Genomic DNA, 15,591 nt, shown 5'->3' with positions numbered 1-15,591 from the left:
GAAGCAAGTGCCCTGAGTGCAGGAAGAAGTTCCTGGGGCTCCTGGAGCCCCTCTGGCCACATGTGAGCAAGAGTTGGATCTCCTTGTCCACCCATGGTGCACCCAAAGGAATTGCTTTGTGTGCAAGACTGTTCCACTCCTAATCCTCTTTTTGTAAATAGAGCATATTTCCGATCACCCTGAACAAGCTGTGAACATCCCTGCTCAATGCAGTTGGACTCGGCAACCTCTGAAGGTCCCTTCCAACTCAAACCGATTCCGTGATTCTAAAAAAGCAAGCAAGCAAACAAACAGAAACCTTGAGCGGAGTAAAACTGAAAATGCTCACGCTGGGCAGCCTCTCGACAGAGGATCTGTTTAGAAAATAGAAAACCCTTCAGCTGTTCCTGAAGTGCATTAGAATGAATAAGCATATTTTTTCCCCGAAGTCAAAAGCAAGTGCAGCCACAATGCTTTTGTGTGGAGCTTTGTTAGAAATGGTAGCGGCAAAAAGTTCAGACTTGGCATACGTGTCTTTCTCAGCTTGGAAAACATTAAACCGAACAAACTCCTGCCTGTTCCTGGCTGTGCAGTCCAAGATGTGATTAAGTACAGAGGAATGCGATTCAGGGAAGACATGAATGGAGCGAGTGCTCTGCATAAATGGTTCTACGCTATGGCTGTTCCCTCCTAATGGGGCAGCAGGAACACAGGAAAAATTGCACATCCCCGTGACAATTTTCTCAACTGCTATTTTTGAAAGTATCTATTTACTACGAGTCAGAAATAACCAAGAAAATATCCAAGTGCTACCCGCTGCCTTAGTTTGTCTTGCACATCTGACAGCACTTTGTAGAATCATAGAACCACAGAATCGTTTGAGTTGGAAGGGACCTTTAGAGGTCATCTGATCCAACCTCCCAGCAACGAACAGGGACACCCACAGCTCCGTCAGGTGCTCAGAGCCCCTTCCAGCCTGACCTCGGGTGTTCCCAGGGACCATCTACCACCTCCTGGGGTAACCTATTCCAATACTTTGTAGAATAGAAGCATCAAATCATTAAGGTTGGAAAAGACCTCTAAGATCATCAAGCCCAACTATCAACTCACCATCATCTTGCCTGCTCATAGAATCATTAAGGTTGGGAAAGACCTTGCTCCCAGTACAGCGTCAAATGCTCAACATTTAAGTGGCTCTTCTGGAGTCTTTCTGTGTTTGACATCCTTTAGGAGGCCCATAAACATGGCTCGTGGCATGGAGGCACAAACTCAAAGCTTACTCTGAAGCTAAATCTGTCTATAAGAGTGAATTGAATCATGCCCAGGAGTGCTTCTGGCACAGCAACAAGGTAATTTACAGCAGTGAAGTGTGAGAAGGCTCCTTGGCACAGCTTTGACACATTTCAGCCATCGCATTCCCCAGCACGCTGTGGGGACCATCCCAGTGCTTCATGCAGCCACCAGGTCCTGCAGACCAAGGTGTTCCCATGCCAGCTGGCTTCAGCATCACAGAACTTTTCCATGCACTCACTCAAGACTTAGCTGGTGAGACTCAGGAACTGCTGCAATTCTTTTCAGCTTAATTGGGCAGATAGAGATGCCAGTGTGGTAGGCAACCAGATGTGCTCTTCTAAATTTCATAGAGTCATGAAGGTTGGAAAAGACCACTAAGGTCATTTAGTCCAGTAGTCAACCCATCACCACCATGCCCACTGACCGTGTCCCTGAGTCATAGAATCGTTACGGTTGTAGAAGACCTCTAAGATCATCAAGTCCAACCACCATCCATCCCCACTGTGCCCACTTTGAAGGATGCCAAGATACACACAGCAGTCTCAGATTCAGATATCAGCACAATGAGGCTTCTCCAAGGCTCTTCAAGGCTAGGAATTTCCCTCTCCCAGTTTTCTGCAGGAAAACTGGGGCTCCCAAGAGCCCATCTGTGGGGCTGAGGAACAACCCTCCCACGATGTCCATGACCTCACGAGCATGGTTTGGTGACAGCGTGCCCACTTTTTCCATTTGGTAATACAACATTCATCAGCCTCATCTGCTCCGCAATGCTGTATGGTTCCCACCATCTTCTGAAAGGAAAAGATTTCCATTCCAGTCTTTAAATACTCCCATGTGAGCTCCTCTGCTGTGAGGCTGTTTCTGTGCCTGTTTGGCACCAGATCAGTTCTCTTGACGCTCTTCTGGATTTGTTCTATGTATTGTACTACATGCCAGAGACATGATACATGTGATGTACATCTCCATGAATTCCTACAGCGTTCCTCTGAATATCGAACAGTACAGCTCCAATGGCTGTTCGTTTGACAATAAAACAAAGGTTTTAATATTTAGCAGATTATTTAAGTCTCTCACCAGCTGTGACATGAACACGGCCCTGTTGTAAATTAGGATCTATGTTGGAAAAGAACTTTATTAGCTAGGACACAACAATTTTAGCAGTGGGAGAGAATAGTGTGACGGTTTATGTGGCATAATGCTCTGTAGAGTGAAGTAATCTCTCTACACAGTGTTTTTTCCTTCAGGATGTGTCCAGGACTGGCCCAACTCATTCGAAGGAGTTCCTCGGTGCCACATTTCCACATTTCTTGAATACCTATAGTGAGTGAGCCCATGTGCTCCCTATGTGGCCTGTTCCAGTGCCTGACCACTCTTTTGAAGAAGAAATTGTTCCTAATATCCAGCCTGTCCACGCTAACCTGGGCACGTCCAGTCCTTGGAATGCATACGTTGTTTGGGGAGGTGGTGGAGTCACTATCTCTGGAGGTGTTCAGGAAATGTGGAGATATGGCCCTTAAGGACATGGTTGGGATGGGTTGGACTTGGTGACCTGAGAGGTGTTCTCCAACATGAATGATTCCATGATTCTATGTATGTTGTCTTTAGAATGAACCAGATGGCATTTTTTTGGGGAAGTCCTTTTTTTTGGCCATGAAACTTGCTTGAGTACAGCCAGGAAAACTGATCCTCTTTACCCCTGTAACAGTTGTTAGCAATACTAGGAAGGTGGGATAAGATTTGCTGCTCTAGTAGAGAAGGGAAAGCAGAAATTCCTGAAGCGGATGCTGATGCTACTGCTTTTGATGCATGGCCAGTGCTGAATCTGAGACTGCTCCATTGATTTGTTTCTTACTAACCATAATCCTTCATGTAAATGGATGCCATCACCACGTAATCGATCCATCTCATCAGGGGGTGAGAGGGCCATCCCTTCAGATCACTGAGGCCTTCTCTTCCATGGGTCCCAGGCAGTGTAACACATTTCTTCCCATCTGCGCTTCAGCTGTTTCTGGACTAGACTGGAGCCCTTTGTGAAGTACCAACCAGACCAGGCTTTTCTTCCACGCCTGATGGGCAGGGGAAGGGCTGGCTGAGCACGTGTTAGTCTGGGACCCTTTTCAAGATATTCTTCCACAGAGAGGGAAGATGCATCACCATAACCACCAAAACTGGCAGAGTCTGTAAAGGGCAGTGTGACTCTTGATAATAATTTTAATTGATAAAATAATAGGTAAGAGTTTTAAAACCTCTTCAGTTGGCTTTAAGCCAAACTGTCACAGACAGTTCAGGTACATCTTCCACTGGAGAAAATGCATGACATGAAGACCTGAAGACATCTGGACTCTGGGGTATGGTTCAATGAATCCTTCTGGACTTCAAACTGGAGAGGTTCCATTGATGCCTTTCCAGATCAGTGCTGACACCAATCCACACAGTGATGTGTAAAGCTGCTAGTGGTGACACAAGTCCAGCTGGAGGACACTCACTGATGGTGTGCCGCAAGGGTTGACACTGGGGCCAGAACTATTTAGGATCTCCAGTAATGATGTAGATGAAAGGAGAGCGCTCACCCCTAATGAGTGCAAAACTGTGAGAGCAACTGACACACCAGATGGCTGCAGTGCCATTAGAGGGACCCTGGCAGACCTCACCAAACTGGTCAGTGTCCCATCCCTGGTGACAGCCGAGGTGAGGCTGGATGGGGCTCTGAGCACCTGATCCAGCTGTGGGTGTCTCTGCTCACTACCAGATGGCCTTTCAAGGTCCCTCCCAACTCGAACAATTCCGAATCTTTCTCAGTGCCATACTACCTAGAGGATGAGGGGAAGGCTGTGGATACGATGTGCCTAGATTTTAGTACAGCCTTTGTCTCCCATGGTATTTCCCCGGAGAAGTTGGCAGATGGGAGTCACCGTCCCTGAAGGTGTTCCAGAATCACGGAGATGTGGCACTGAGGAACATGGCTGGTGGGCACGGTGGGCTGGGCTGGGGTTGGACTCGGTGATGTCAGATGTTTTTACCAACCTGAAGGATTCTATGATTCTATCCAGTGAAAGGGCCAGATGCACTTTTATAGTTAGGAGAACAATTTTGGTCTATTTCAGCCTACATAAACATAAGGATGTAAATTTTCCACTCCTAATGATTAGCGGTGTGCCCTTTGGCTGGCCAAAATCTGCTTTCCTGAGTTTCAAATCCTTTTTGGCTCGTTCATCATCTATTCCAACAGAACGGGACTGGCAGCGTAACAATGTACTGACATTATTTTAGTGCTCAGTTTTGGCTCTCTTATCCTCTTACTAACACACTGCTCCAGGGATTGAGAGGAAGTAAAATTGGGCAAGTTATTCACTTGATCTCCTATTTACCCGTTTTCTATATTCAGAATAAGGATGAACATCACAGCGGAGGAAAAAAACAAGCTAATAACACGCAGCACTTCCGTGTAGAGCATTATTCCTAGCAAAGATGGTGGGTAAGAAAATGACATACGATACAGCATGAAGTAGGAGGACAGGGACTGAGGAATGTTGGCTCTTCCCTTTCCCCAGGAAATTCCTTAAGACTGGTGCCATGTGCTACAATCTGTCCCCTTCCCTAAGCCAAGGGATTTCTGCAAGGTGTCTCAGCAAGTCCAGGGATAAATACTGGAAGCGTCACCTAAAGACAAACTGGGCTCCAACAGGAGATGCACACTTACCTCAATCTCAAGTTGATGGCAGAATTGTAATAAAAGGCCACCCCAAAATTACCAAAAGCTAATTTCAGCACAAGTAGCATTGAAGCATTTTCAGCAATCGAAGTTCCCCAGAAATATAGATTTCATTACAAAAAAACCAAAAAAGTCACAAGAATTTCCAATTCGTGTATCTGATAGGACGTAAAAGAAACCCCAGCAATTGGAAACACGGGATTGATCGCCATTAATGCTCTGCTTACAAGAAAAAAAACATGCTCAAAAATGCTGGAGATTTGTTCTGCTGGAGGGAGACGCTGAACATCTGTCTGCTTCTGAGAAAAGCAGAAGGGCTCCCTCTGGAGTGGATTCCGAAATCAACACAGGACTCAGATTTTAAAAGGTGGGCAACAGAAAAGAGAATCAGTAACAAAGCGAACGGCGTTCTTGCCTCTTCATTTGGTTTGCTCATCCTGTGTACAATGAGCACTCTGGGACTAATTCAAGGAGACTACACCGTGATTGAGTGATATGGATCCATGCCTAGAATATTAAGTCATTAATTAGTTTTCATGCATGGGCTTGTATGTGGCAAAGAGGCAAATTAAGGATACCTGAAGAGACAAGAAAGCTTTCTTAGCAAGGAAAACACTCCAAGGAGTTGCCAAGAAAACACATTACAAAGCCAGCTGAGAATCCAAAATTTCAACCCTGGATGGTCATGCACAATTCTATAGAAACCCAACAACGTGGCCATCTCTTGCGTGCTCACAGCAATCGACTTAATTTGAAAGGGACAGAGGAAGAGCTTTATGGATGTATACAAAAACATGCTCTGCTGAATAACCACGGGGGCTGCTTTCAAACTCACCCGTGAGGAAGACCCCTTCACCCCCGTGGCTTATTTGCACACAAGACAGCAAACGGAAATTTGTATTTTCATGCAAAAAGAAGAAAAGAGGTCACCTACAAACTGAAGTCCACTTACTGCCTGTTTTTGCTCTTCTTCCTATAATGGTTGGCAAAAGATAAAGGTGAAGAGAGAAACAGGATAGATTAATTACCATGTTACGAGGAAACACACATATACATAATATACAACAGATCCAATGAAGGAAGAGAACGTGGCAAATGGTGGGAACATCTGTAGTCACAGACAGAAACAATGAAGTTGGGTGGAACAGTGAAGTGGTGGGAATGTAAAAGTGTAACTTGTCCCATTTTAAAAGGCAGCTCTTGTCTAAAATGGCCACCAGTGTTTGAGAACGTTGAAAACATGGAAAGGATGTCACTGTGGTCTTGGAAGCAGAACTTCTGCTGGGCTCTCTTCCTGCCCTAGACTCAGAAATGACTCTCCAGACGTCTTCAAGACAATCTTGCTTTCAGACTGAAAAGTTTGCCAGCACCACCTGAGGCGTGCAATCAATGCATTGCTTTTGGTTCCCTGCCATCGCAAAAACTGAAAATGCCGTCAGCTGAGAGGCAAAATGTCACCTTGTTGATCACGGAGTGAGCACTGGGGCTGTGGTGAGCTCTGCAGGTTGGGTTTCAAAAAGGCAAATTTATGGGAGGTGGGCTCTTTGGGTTTTGAACTAAGTTATACCTACAGTGGGAGAAGAGAAACTGGGAGACACAAGAATCAAAGATATGGAGAAGGTACAAAGATGGAGAGAATGATGTTACTGTTGCAATTCAGCTTTGATCAGTACTGAGCATGCTAACCTGAAAGAGCAAAAAAGGTGAAATGTGGATGAATTTATCCTCTTTTGGATCAGAGCAATGCATAATATGATCCTTCAGGGCCAGTGGGATCACACCCCAATGTCAATTACACAAGCATTTCTCGTGTCACGGTGCAAAATCACTGAAATACCACATAGTCAAGAGTTTCTTTCTAAGTCAAATGCTTTCACAGATTTTGTCCTTATATAACAACGGGCTCTGTAACAGTGGGCACACTGTTTGTTACATGAGTTCACTTCCATGGAGGAAGGCAGCAGCTGTGGTGGGGTAGCAGCAGTGTGCACTAGCAGGAAAGGTTGGCAGTGTGAGGTTTTTTTGTGTGTGTAGAATAAGCGGTTCCAGCTTTTTTGGGGGGTAACAGCATGCATTCTCCCCAGTGGTGGCTTCGCACAAAGTGCAGAGAGCAGCAGGGCTGCTCCCCAGTGCATCTCCCTAGAAAGCAGTTCATGGAATTGAAGTTCGTGGAATTAAAATTAATGGAATAGAAGTGGCTTCTGACCTTGAAAGCTGGGATCCCTTTATCAACCTCCTCTCATTTATGTCCTGTTTGAGAAGGACCCCCCCGGAGCCTGACCTCAAATTTAGATTGGGTTCTTCTCACCATCCACTACCCCAAGAGACAGTGATGTGTTCCTGAGGGCACTGCAGAGATGTATGGTAACACATGACCACAGAATTCCTCATTTCTGAGTGGACACTTCTGTTTTTTCTCCCCAGGTTTGGGGTTCAGGTGCACATTTAGGTACTGATGCAGCAGAACATGGTTCTCATGAACCATTGAACCCCACCAGCTGCCAGTGCCCTTCCCTCGCTCCCACATGTTTCCAGTTGTTGCTTCTCCCAGTGCAAGGACTCACAGGACCAGATGGTGAGTCAGGTCAGGGAAAAGATCTTAAACAATCTCCACTCTACAAAAAAAGTTGTTAGTTTGAAAAATGAGGCCTCAGCATTAACTACAGATGTGAAAAAAGGCCAACCAAAAAAACTCAAGACGCGCGGTGCTTTGCAAGAAGAACCAAGCACTTGTGAGATAAATCATCAAATCAGCCAGTGAGGAAATTACCATTGAGGAAATAGAAAAAAAGTGAAATGGGATCTGTCTGCTGAACATCCTCCTAGCTTAAGGCAAAAACCATGCGAGAAGGCAGACAATCATCACCACTGTCTGCTTATTACAAGAGTGCAGGCTAATGGCACTAGGTGATTACGTGAGACCTCAGGATAAAAACGGGCAGCTAAGCCAACAGCCTGGATGAGGAAAAGAAAATGATTTGAACAGGGCAGCTGAGGGCACTGCGGGCAGATGAGAGGCATGCAGGCTGCTGAAGAAATGGGCTTTTTGATCCTTATAGAAAAACAGAATCATAGAATGGCCTGGGTTGAAAAGGACAACAATGACCTCCAGGGATGGGGCATCCACAGCCTCCTTGGGCAACCTGTTCCAGTGCGTCACCACCCTCTGGGTGAAAAACTTCTTCCTAACATCTAACCTAAACCTCCCCTGTCTCAGTTTAAAACCATTCCCCCTTGTCCTATCACTGTCCACCCTTGTAAACAGCCATTCCCCCTCCTGTTTATACTCTCCCTTCAAGTACTGGAAGGCCGCAATTTGGTCTCCAATAGGTCCTTTCCAATTTGGTATAGAATCATAGAATCAGAGATTGACAGAATCACTGAGGTCAGAAAAGACCTCCAAGACCTCCAAGTCCAATCCCAATCCATTCCCACCATGCTCACCAACCACGTCCCTCAGTGACACATCCACCCTTTTCTTGAACACCTCCCTTGGCAGCCTGTTCCAACACCTGAACATACTTTTGGACAATAAATTCTTCCAAAAACTCAACTTGGATACTCAATGATTCCATGAAACTGGAGCTGGTTGACATCTGGATGGAGCTTTGTGGTCATCTGGAGATGAGTGTCGATTTGATGAACACAACCTTGCCCTAAGGAACTGACAGCGTGCTTCAAGATGCATTGGACAGCACAACAAAATACCACTGCCAGCACTTAGAAAAGAGCTGAGTGCAACCAGAGCTTCTCCTCCAGGACAAACTCCAATACATGCCCACCGTGGTGGAACCAAGCCCTCCTGATGATGCCAAGTGACTGTTTGCAGCACGTGTAGGCAGAAGGACGAGGAAAGATGTGGAGCTCTCTGTGAAGAACAATCTGAGTGCAGGCTGTAGCAGCGTGGGAAGATGGATTTCAGGTTGGACATCAGGAACAATTTCTTCCCATAAAGAGCAGTGATGCAGTGGCACAGCTGCGCAGGGAGGTGGTGGGGTCACCGTCCACAAAGGTACTCAAGGAATCACAGTATCACAGTATCACAGTATCGTGTGAGTTGGAAGGGACCTTAGAGATCATTGAGTCCATGTGGCACTGAGGAACGTGGGCAGTGGGCATGGGGGTGTGGGTTAACAGCTGGCCCATTCTGAGCGTTACATTGAGTCGGTTTTCAGTGTATAGAAGTTCATAAGTGAGAACAAAGAAAATGGCAGAGAGAAAAAAAATAAGAATCAGAAGAGGTGAAAAGGAATTCTGTCACAAATAACGCTGGATAAATCATCGGGGTAGAGAGGAAACTCCTCATTTTCACTGTAACTAACAGCACCCAGTGAGAACTAAGATGGCCAACACCAGTTAATCGCCTTGTCTCCTCTGTATTTAATGAAGAACAAAGAAGATTAACCCCCAGAGAACGTCTTTCCTCCCTTCCCATTTATAGAGGGAGATGGGATACCAGACGTTCAGATAACCAAAGTTAAGATCAATCCAACTCTAAATGGTGAACTGAAGGCAGCATTAAAAATGCAGAAAATACTGTATAAGAAAATGGAAAAAAACATAAAAGCTTAACAGCTGATCTAAATTATAAATGAAAACTTTTAAGAGCACCGAATGACAAGAGAAGATAAAACTTGAACTAAAAATTCACGTCTGACAGGGCTAAAACTACCAAAAAGGAGACTTTGAAATGAACACATCCCAGAAACAATGCAGCGCCGTGAGGTGGTGTGCACTGATTATTGATAGCAAAGATGGTTAAATTCTTAACAAAGGAACAGGAATTACTGTTCCTTCTCTGTGTTTGAGTAATAGGAGGATGAAGAACAACCTCCCCCTTGGAAGTCAGAGAAATGCTTTCCATCAATACTGAGAAGAGGTGCTAGGGAGGATCTGCTAGCATTTTTAGATCAACAGGACTTTCAGTACATCAGGGGTTATCTGGTCCAGCCAAGGTAATTCGTAACAGACCCCAGAACACCAAGGACTGGGATGTGCTGTGGTACTGATATTCAAACAGGAAGGCAACTCGTGAAGTATAAACATCTTGCCCTCTCATTAATTCACTGAAGTGCTGATACAAGGCTCAAGTCATAAGCAATATATGAAGCTTTATGGCTTCATGGAAAATAGATCTTGCCAAATAAACCTGATTTTGTTATTTGACTGTATTACAAGTTTGGCTTCTACGGGAGCTGCACAGATGTAATGTATTTCACTATCAGAGAACTTACTGGTGGCATCCCATTAACCAGTTAGCGCCATACACAACAAGCAAAGCACATCAGGTGCAGTAAGAATGGGACAACTACAGATTTCAGAGGAAAGACTGAAAGGGGCCATCAGTGAGGTGAGTATCTGCAAAGGGAAAAACCAGGGACACTAAGAACTCCTTCATTTAATGGAGGGAGAACCATATGAAATCACAGACTCATTAAGGTTGGAAAAGACCTCTAAGATCATCAAGTCCAACTGTAATGCAACATGTAAAACCAAGTAATGACAAAACAGCCACAGGCTCTCAGGATAACTCAGGTTGGAGGGGGGACCTCAGGGAGTCTCCAGTCCAACCTCATCCCAGGGCAGGTTGCTCAGGGCTCTGTCCAGTTGGGTCTCAGAAACCTCCAAGGATGGAGACGACACAGGCCCTCAGGACACTGCTCTGCTGCCCCAGAATCCTCCTTGGGAAGCTCTTCCACATCCCTCTCCCATTTCTCCCATTGCATCTCTTAGATCAAAAACACTTCGAGTGTTTTCCCATTTCTTTTATACAATGAGACTCGTGTCCAGTTTAAAGAATGGAAAGAAGAAACGCACAATAATATTTCAGAGTCTGGTGATCAAATGTGAGCTCAGCTCTGGCAGTAGGCTCTGAAAAGAATAATCAGAAATCCAAAGAGTAATGTATGCTATAGATCAGAACACCACTGAGCAATGAAACGGAGACATCCAAGCAACATGGGGTTGGTGCCTTGCGAAACACGCTGCCATGCTCTGCCATGAGGAGCTGTACTCTGTATATAATGCATTTTGCAATTGAATGAATGCAAATGTTACCCACAACACCATGCAGATTGCTACCAAATCTAACAGTTCCCCAAAACCTTCCAATGTTCTTAGCATTTCAACCCCAAAAGCAGCATATGAACCTGAAAAATCATTGCCCATTTGCACCCACGTGCAGAGCCCACAACGACATGACTTTTTGCAAATTCCTTCTATTCCTTATGAAGTATTTATAAGGGTAAGACCAGCAATGCAGGAGTGTCAGAACAGTGAATCCCAGACAGTGGAGAGGATGCACTGCATTTCCAGCCCCCAGTGCCTTACTTTGAGTAGCTTCATCAGCCCTTCGAGCTGCACCATCAGTTCCCTTCTGCTTTCCTGAAGCGCTGACATCCTCTGTTCCAGCTCATCCTTTCTCTGCCTGTTCAGGAGATGGGAAAGAATTCAGGAAAGAAGCTCTGAGTATTTAGAAATTCAGGAAATTCATAAATATAACCTCTTTATTTTGTCACTCCCTCCTGTTTTCAATTCATGAAAATACAACAAAACGCTGCACAACGGCCACAAATCCCCTCCATAACCATCTTTCCACTCATCATCTAAAAATCTACAGTTAAAATCTTGGTAGTAGGAAGCCCTTTTATTGATATATTTTCTTCTTTTCAGAGGGCTGCAGTTTAGAAAAAAAGCCAGCTTCCTTTGCAGAACACTCCGCACATCAGAGCCAGGCATCCTGCAGAGCCTTCAGAATGAGCTATGGGAGGAAAGAAAGGAAGGAAAAGAGCAGGGAAGAGCAGAAAAGGCTGCAGATGTTTGGATCTATCACCTCTCTGGATGGAGGCTCGGCAGAGCTATTTCTGCCCAGCAATGTGACACGCAATCTTCGAGCCCCAAACCCATGGAACAAGAATAGGAGGCAATAAGTGTCTTTCCCTGTCCTTGGCATCAATAAACCACTGCATTTCTGCAGATGCCTATCTGGGGGAGATGTAAGGAAACGTGGCCATATGGTTCTGTTTTATACGTTAAAAAAAAATAAAAATAGTGGCTAATATAAAGGGAAATTCAAAGACAAACTGTCAACACGTGTCAGAGGTTCCCTCTCTGATACGATTTAAGAAATGCCGGACCCCACAAATCACAGCCACAGGTATTAATAAATAACGGTAAGGGAAAACAGATGGGGAAGGCTTATCCATTCACTCACAGTCATTTTTGTGAATACAATAATGTCTCACTCCAGAGTTAAAGGCACCGCATACTGCAGACTGAGTTTTTGGATGCGTTTCCGTGTCCTTCCACAATGCGCAATGGATGCAGCATTCTGGGAATTCCAGTAAACCAATTGGGTATCAGAATCTGGAACCTGGACTGCATCAATCCATTGAGTGCAGCGAGCTGTTGTTATGGTGGTTGTGAATGTGGCGAGCACTCAGCCCAGCCAGAAAACTGTTCAGATCACATTATAGAATTCTTTCTACACTGGTTCTTAAAAGTACAGAAAACTACGAAGTATTTGCAATTTCAGGCATTTAAAAGTATATGTATTTTGAAGAATGTGGTTACTAAATGCCCACACCTATCACAAAAATAAGGCAATGAGGAGATCACAGAATATCCCACGTTGGAGGAGCCCCATAAGGATCACTGAGCCCAAGTCCTCCATGATGGTACACGTGGAATATGAGCACCTGATGGAGCTGTGGGTGTCCCAGTTCACTGCAGGAGAGTGGGTCCAGAAGGCCGTTAAAGGTCCTTTCCAACTCAAGCCATTCTACGACTCCACAAATACCATAAAAACCAACAGCTCTCTCACTGTAGTCATTAATTAAGAATCAATACCAATGCGTCTATCTGACTTCAGCTGACATCACCTGCTTTCTTTTTCGATGGCTTTTGGTGAAGAAAGAAGAGGAACTCTTTATCAGTGACAAAAGATGTTCCGTGATATAAAATGACAGCTCATCCCCCAGAGACATAAATGGAGAGACGCAGTCTGAGGCTCACGCCTGGAACAAACTGGCCACGGCACCTGTGTATAAATGAGCATCCTGAGTGCTCGCAAGCAGAAGGAACAAAGAACATCAGGGCACTCATCCAAGGTTACGTTTGCCAACAGTGTGGTAGAGCTGACTCATGCCTATGGGCTGTGCTGTCTGCAGATTTTTCAACCTGGGACAAGTTGATTTTCCACGGATTAACGTCTTCATGCTTTTGTAGCTACACAGAAATTGAGAAGATTTGGTAACCTGTGCTTAGATGAAATCAGGGGCAAAGTCAGCCCAGAAAAGGAGGCAGAAGGTTTAGAAACAGCACTGGGCATGGGAAGGTCAGAAATAACACACAGACTTTTAGTCCTCCGAGCACAGGCAGAGCACAGACACCGAGTGGCAATCACGTTCAGGGTATCAAGGGATGTAGTATCACCTCTAAAAGGGTAAACACAGCACAGAGGGACATGTTTGGTGGGCATGGTGGGATGGGGTGGGTTTGGAGTCGGTGATCTTAGAGGTCTTTTCCTACATTAATGATTCTGTTATTCCAAAATGAAAGCTTGAGTGTCTGCCTGATGTGGATGCTTCAGCCCAGTCAGAGAGGGTCTGGCAGGAGCACTGCGGGGAAAAAATTCTTACTCCATATGATGCAGAAGGCCAGGCTGAAAATCACGATGGTTCTTGGCCATTTGTGTGTGCATTTTTCTGCACATTCAACCTTCTGTTCTTTAGTGCATCTCCTGTGTGATGACCGCGTTTATGAACTTGAAGGCCAGAAGTGGCTGCAATGACCATTCAGGTTTTTCTGTTAGCAAAATACAAGTCTAATTTCTCCCAGCTAGCTTTACTTTTGAAGAATATCTACAGGAGACTGAAAACTCACTCACTGCTCTTGTGATTATTGCCTCACTTTAGAAAGCACGTGTTTTTATTGTGGTCTGAATGTGCCTTGTTTCCCATTTAAGCTCTTGGTTCTTATTGCATCTTTCTCTGCTTGAGCAAACACACACCAAGCTGCCTCACAACGTCCCTTTTTGCAGCTCTTGCTTAACGTCTGTTGACATCTTCTGCGTCCTCTCCAGTTTTTAAACGATTACAAAATATACACACAGCTACGAGAAGCCCATAGCTGGAAAATCTCTGTGCTGCTGTCATTAGGTAAGAGAATGCGAATATCAGCGAGATACGAAATGGGCTAATACATAGCAGGATCTGTATGAGAAACAAATGAAAGAAGCTGAAAGCTCTACATTTTCCAGCACAGGAGTGGAGTACACCATGCAGAAACTGCCTTCAGTTGCAGCAGCTCCATTAGAAGAGCATTACACTTTATGGAAAACCTACAGTTGTGCCATTTCGTAAGTGGACAGAAAAAAAAAACCCACAACAACAACAGCAAATGGAATACAGAGTCTTTTTCAAAGAGCTGCTGCTGCCAACAGCTTGAATTTCAGGACCTACTTTAGATTACAAATGCAGTTTTTGAAGGTTCAGCTCTGAATTAACTCGTAGCAGAAGATGAAATAAAATACAGTTAGAGAGAACACCCTTGTGACTACCCAAACTACGCAACATTTTATTCTATAAATACCGTCATTTTCTCCCTGTCACTTAAAAATGTGAACTTAAAGAGGCTTAGAAGATTGTTCACCAACTGTGGGTGTACGTCTGAATATTTGTAGGCAGGAACTTTCAGAGTTCCACTGATTAATCTCACATTCATCTTCAACTCGACCCTTCTGAGCAATATATAATGAGCAATTAATACCATTTTTCTTCTCGGTTATTCTTCTTCGCAGGCAGTTTTCTGAACTGTACAAAGAGAACTTGCGTTCAGAGACATTTTTATTTACTTGTAAACCCATTTCTAAAAGGGAAAATTGCAACATGCCGCCGCTCTCTGGAATTCAGCAGCTCAAAGCAAAGCTTTGAAGTTACTGAAGACATGCTGATATTGTAGGATCGCAGAATCATGGTTGGAAAAGACCTCCAAGATGCTCAAGTCCAACCCCAACCCACCCCCATGCTGCCCGCTGCCCACGTCCCTCAGTGCCACATCCCCACATCTCTCAAATGCCTCTGGTGATGATGACTCCACCACCTGCCTTATGATGTCCCTGATAAGAGTCAGCACTGCCTGTGCTACAGAGCAGATCAATTGGCCAAGTGCGCACCACCTTTCAGCCATTCCTATTTACCGTAGGAGCCGGAGCTCAGCCAGTAGTGTTGGGTTCTGCTGGGCTTTCTCCGGTGTGGGCTGTGATGCTTGCTCGTGCTCCAGTCTCAGCCGCTGGATTTCCTGCAGTATCTCTCTATACAGATGAAAAAGGGAAGATTACAGAGGAATAGTGACCCTCCACACAGCTCTTAAAACACTGTTATAGACCTTCAAGCACTCTTGCCATCACTCTTCAGTCTGAGTACAGCAATTTTGTTCATATATGACTGGCACGGATCTGAATCCAGGACAGGTACATTAGCACAGTCTTATGAATTGCTGTAATACACACTGAAAATTTACTACTTAAGTTATAAGAAGTAGGAAATTGCTTGTGTGCTGTACGCTGGAAATGACTCTTCAAAACCCTTCAAGTAGAATGGGTCTAA

The 15,591-nt window shown here is 44.8% G+C and overlaps 1 protein-coding gene across 18 annotated transcripts in view; it reads right to left on the bottom strand.

Annotated features, from left to right (window-relative positions):
- DTNB (dystrobrevin beta) overlaps nucleotides 1-15,591 on the bottom strand; it is a 135,178-nt gene that overhangs the window by 29,016 nt on the left and 90,571 nt on the right. For 10 of the 18 annotated variants that reach the window (XR_011902996.1, XM_072330818.1, XM_072330815.1 and 7 more), the window contains 3 exons: nucleotides 15,183-15,296; nucleotides 11,315-11,411; nucleotides 5,937-5,957 (listed from right to left, as the gene is read on the bottom strand). Coding sequence is in view for 16 of the 18 variants with exons in the window: in XM_072330818.1 (XP_072186919.1) it covers nucleotides 5,937-5,957; nucleotides 11,315-11,411; nucleotides 15,183-15,296 (232 nt within the window). In the remaining 2 variants the exon portion in view is untranslated. The remainder of the gene's footprint in view (nucleotides 1-5,936; nucleotides 5,958-11,314; nucleotides 11,412-15,182; nucleotides 15,297-15,591) is intronic. The other 8 variants (XR_011902997.1, XM_072330824.1, XM_072330823.1 and 5 more) reach the window with 2 other exon arrangements.

The sequence above is a fragment of the Excalfactoria chinensis genome, chromosome 3, assembly GCF_039878825.1.
Source record: "Excalfactoria chinensis isolate bCotChi1 chromosome 3, bCotChi1.hap2, whole genome shotgun sequence".
Classification (NCBI taxonomy): Eukaryota; Metazoa; Chordata; class Aves; order Galliformes; family Phasianidae; genus Excalfactoria; species Excalfactoria chinensis.
This window is presented reverse-complemented; position numbering and strand designations above follow the sequence as displayed.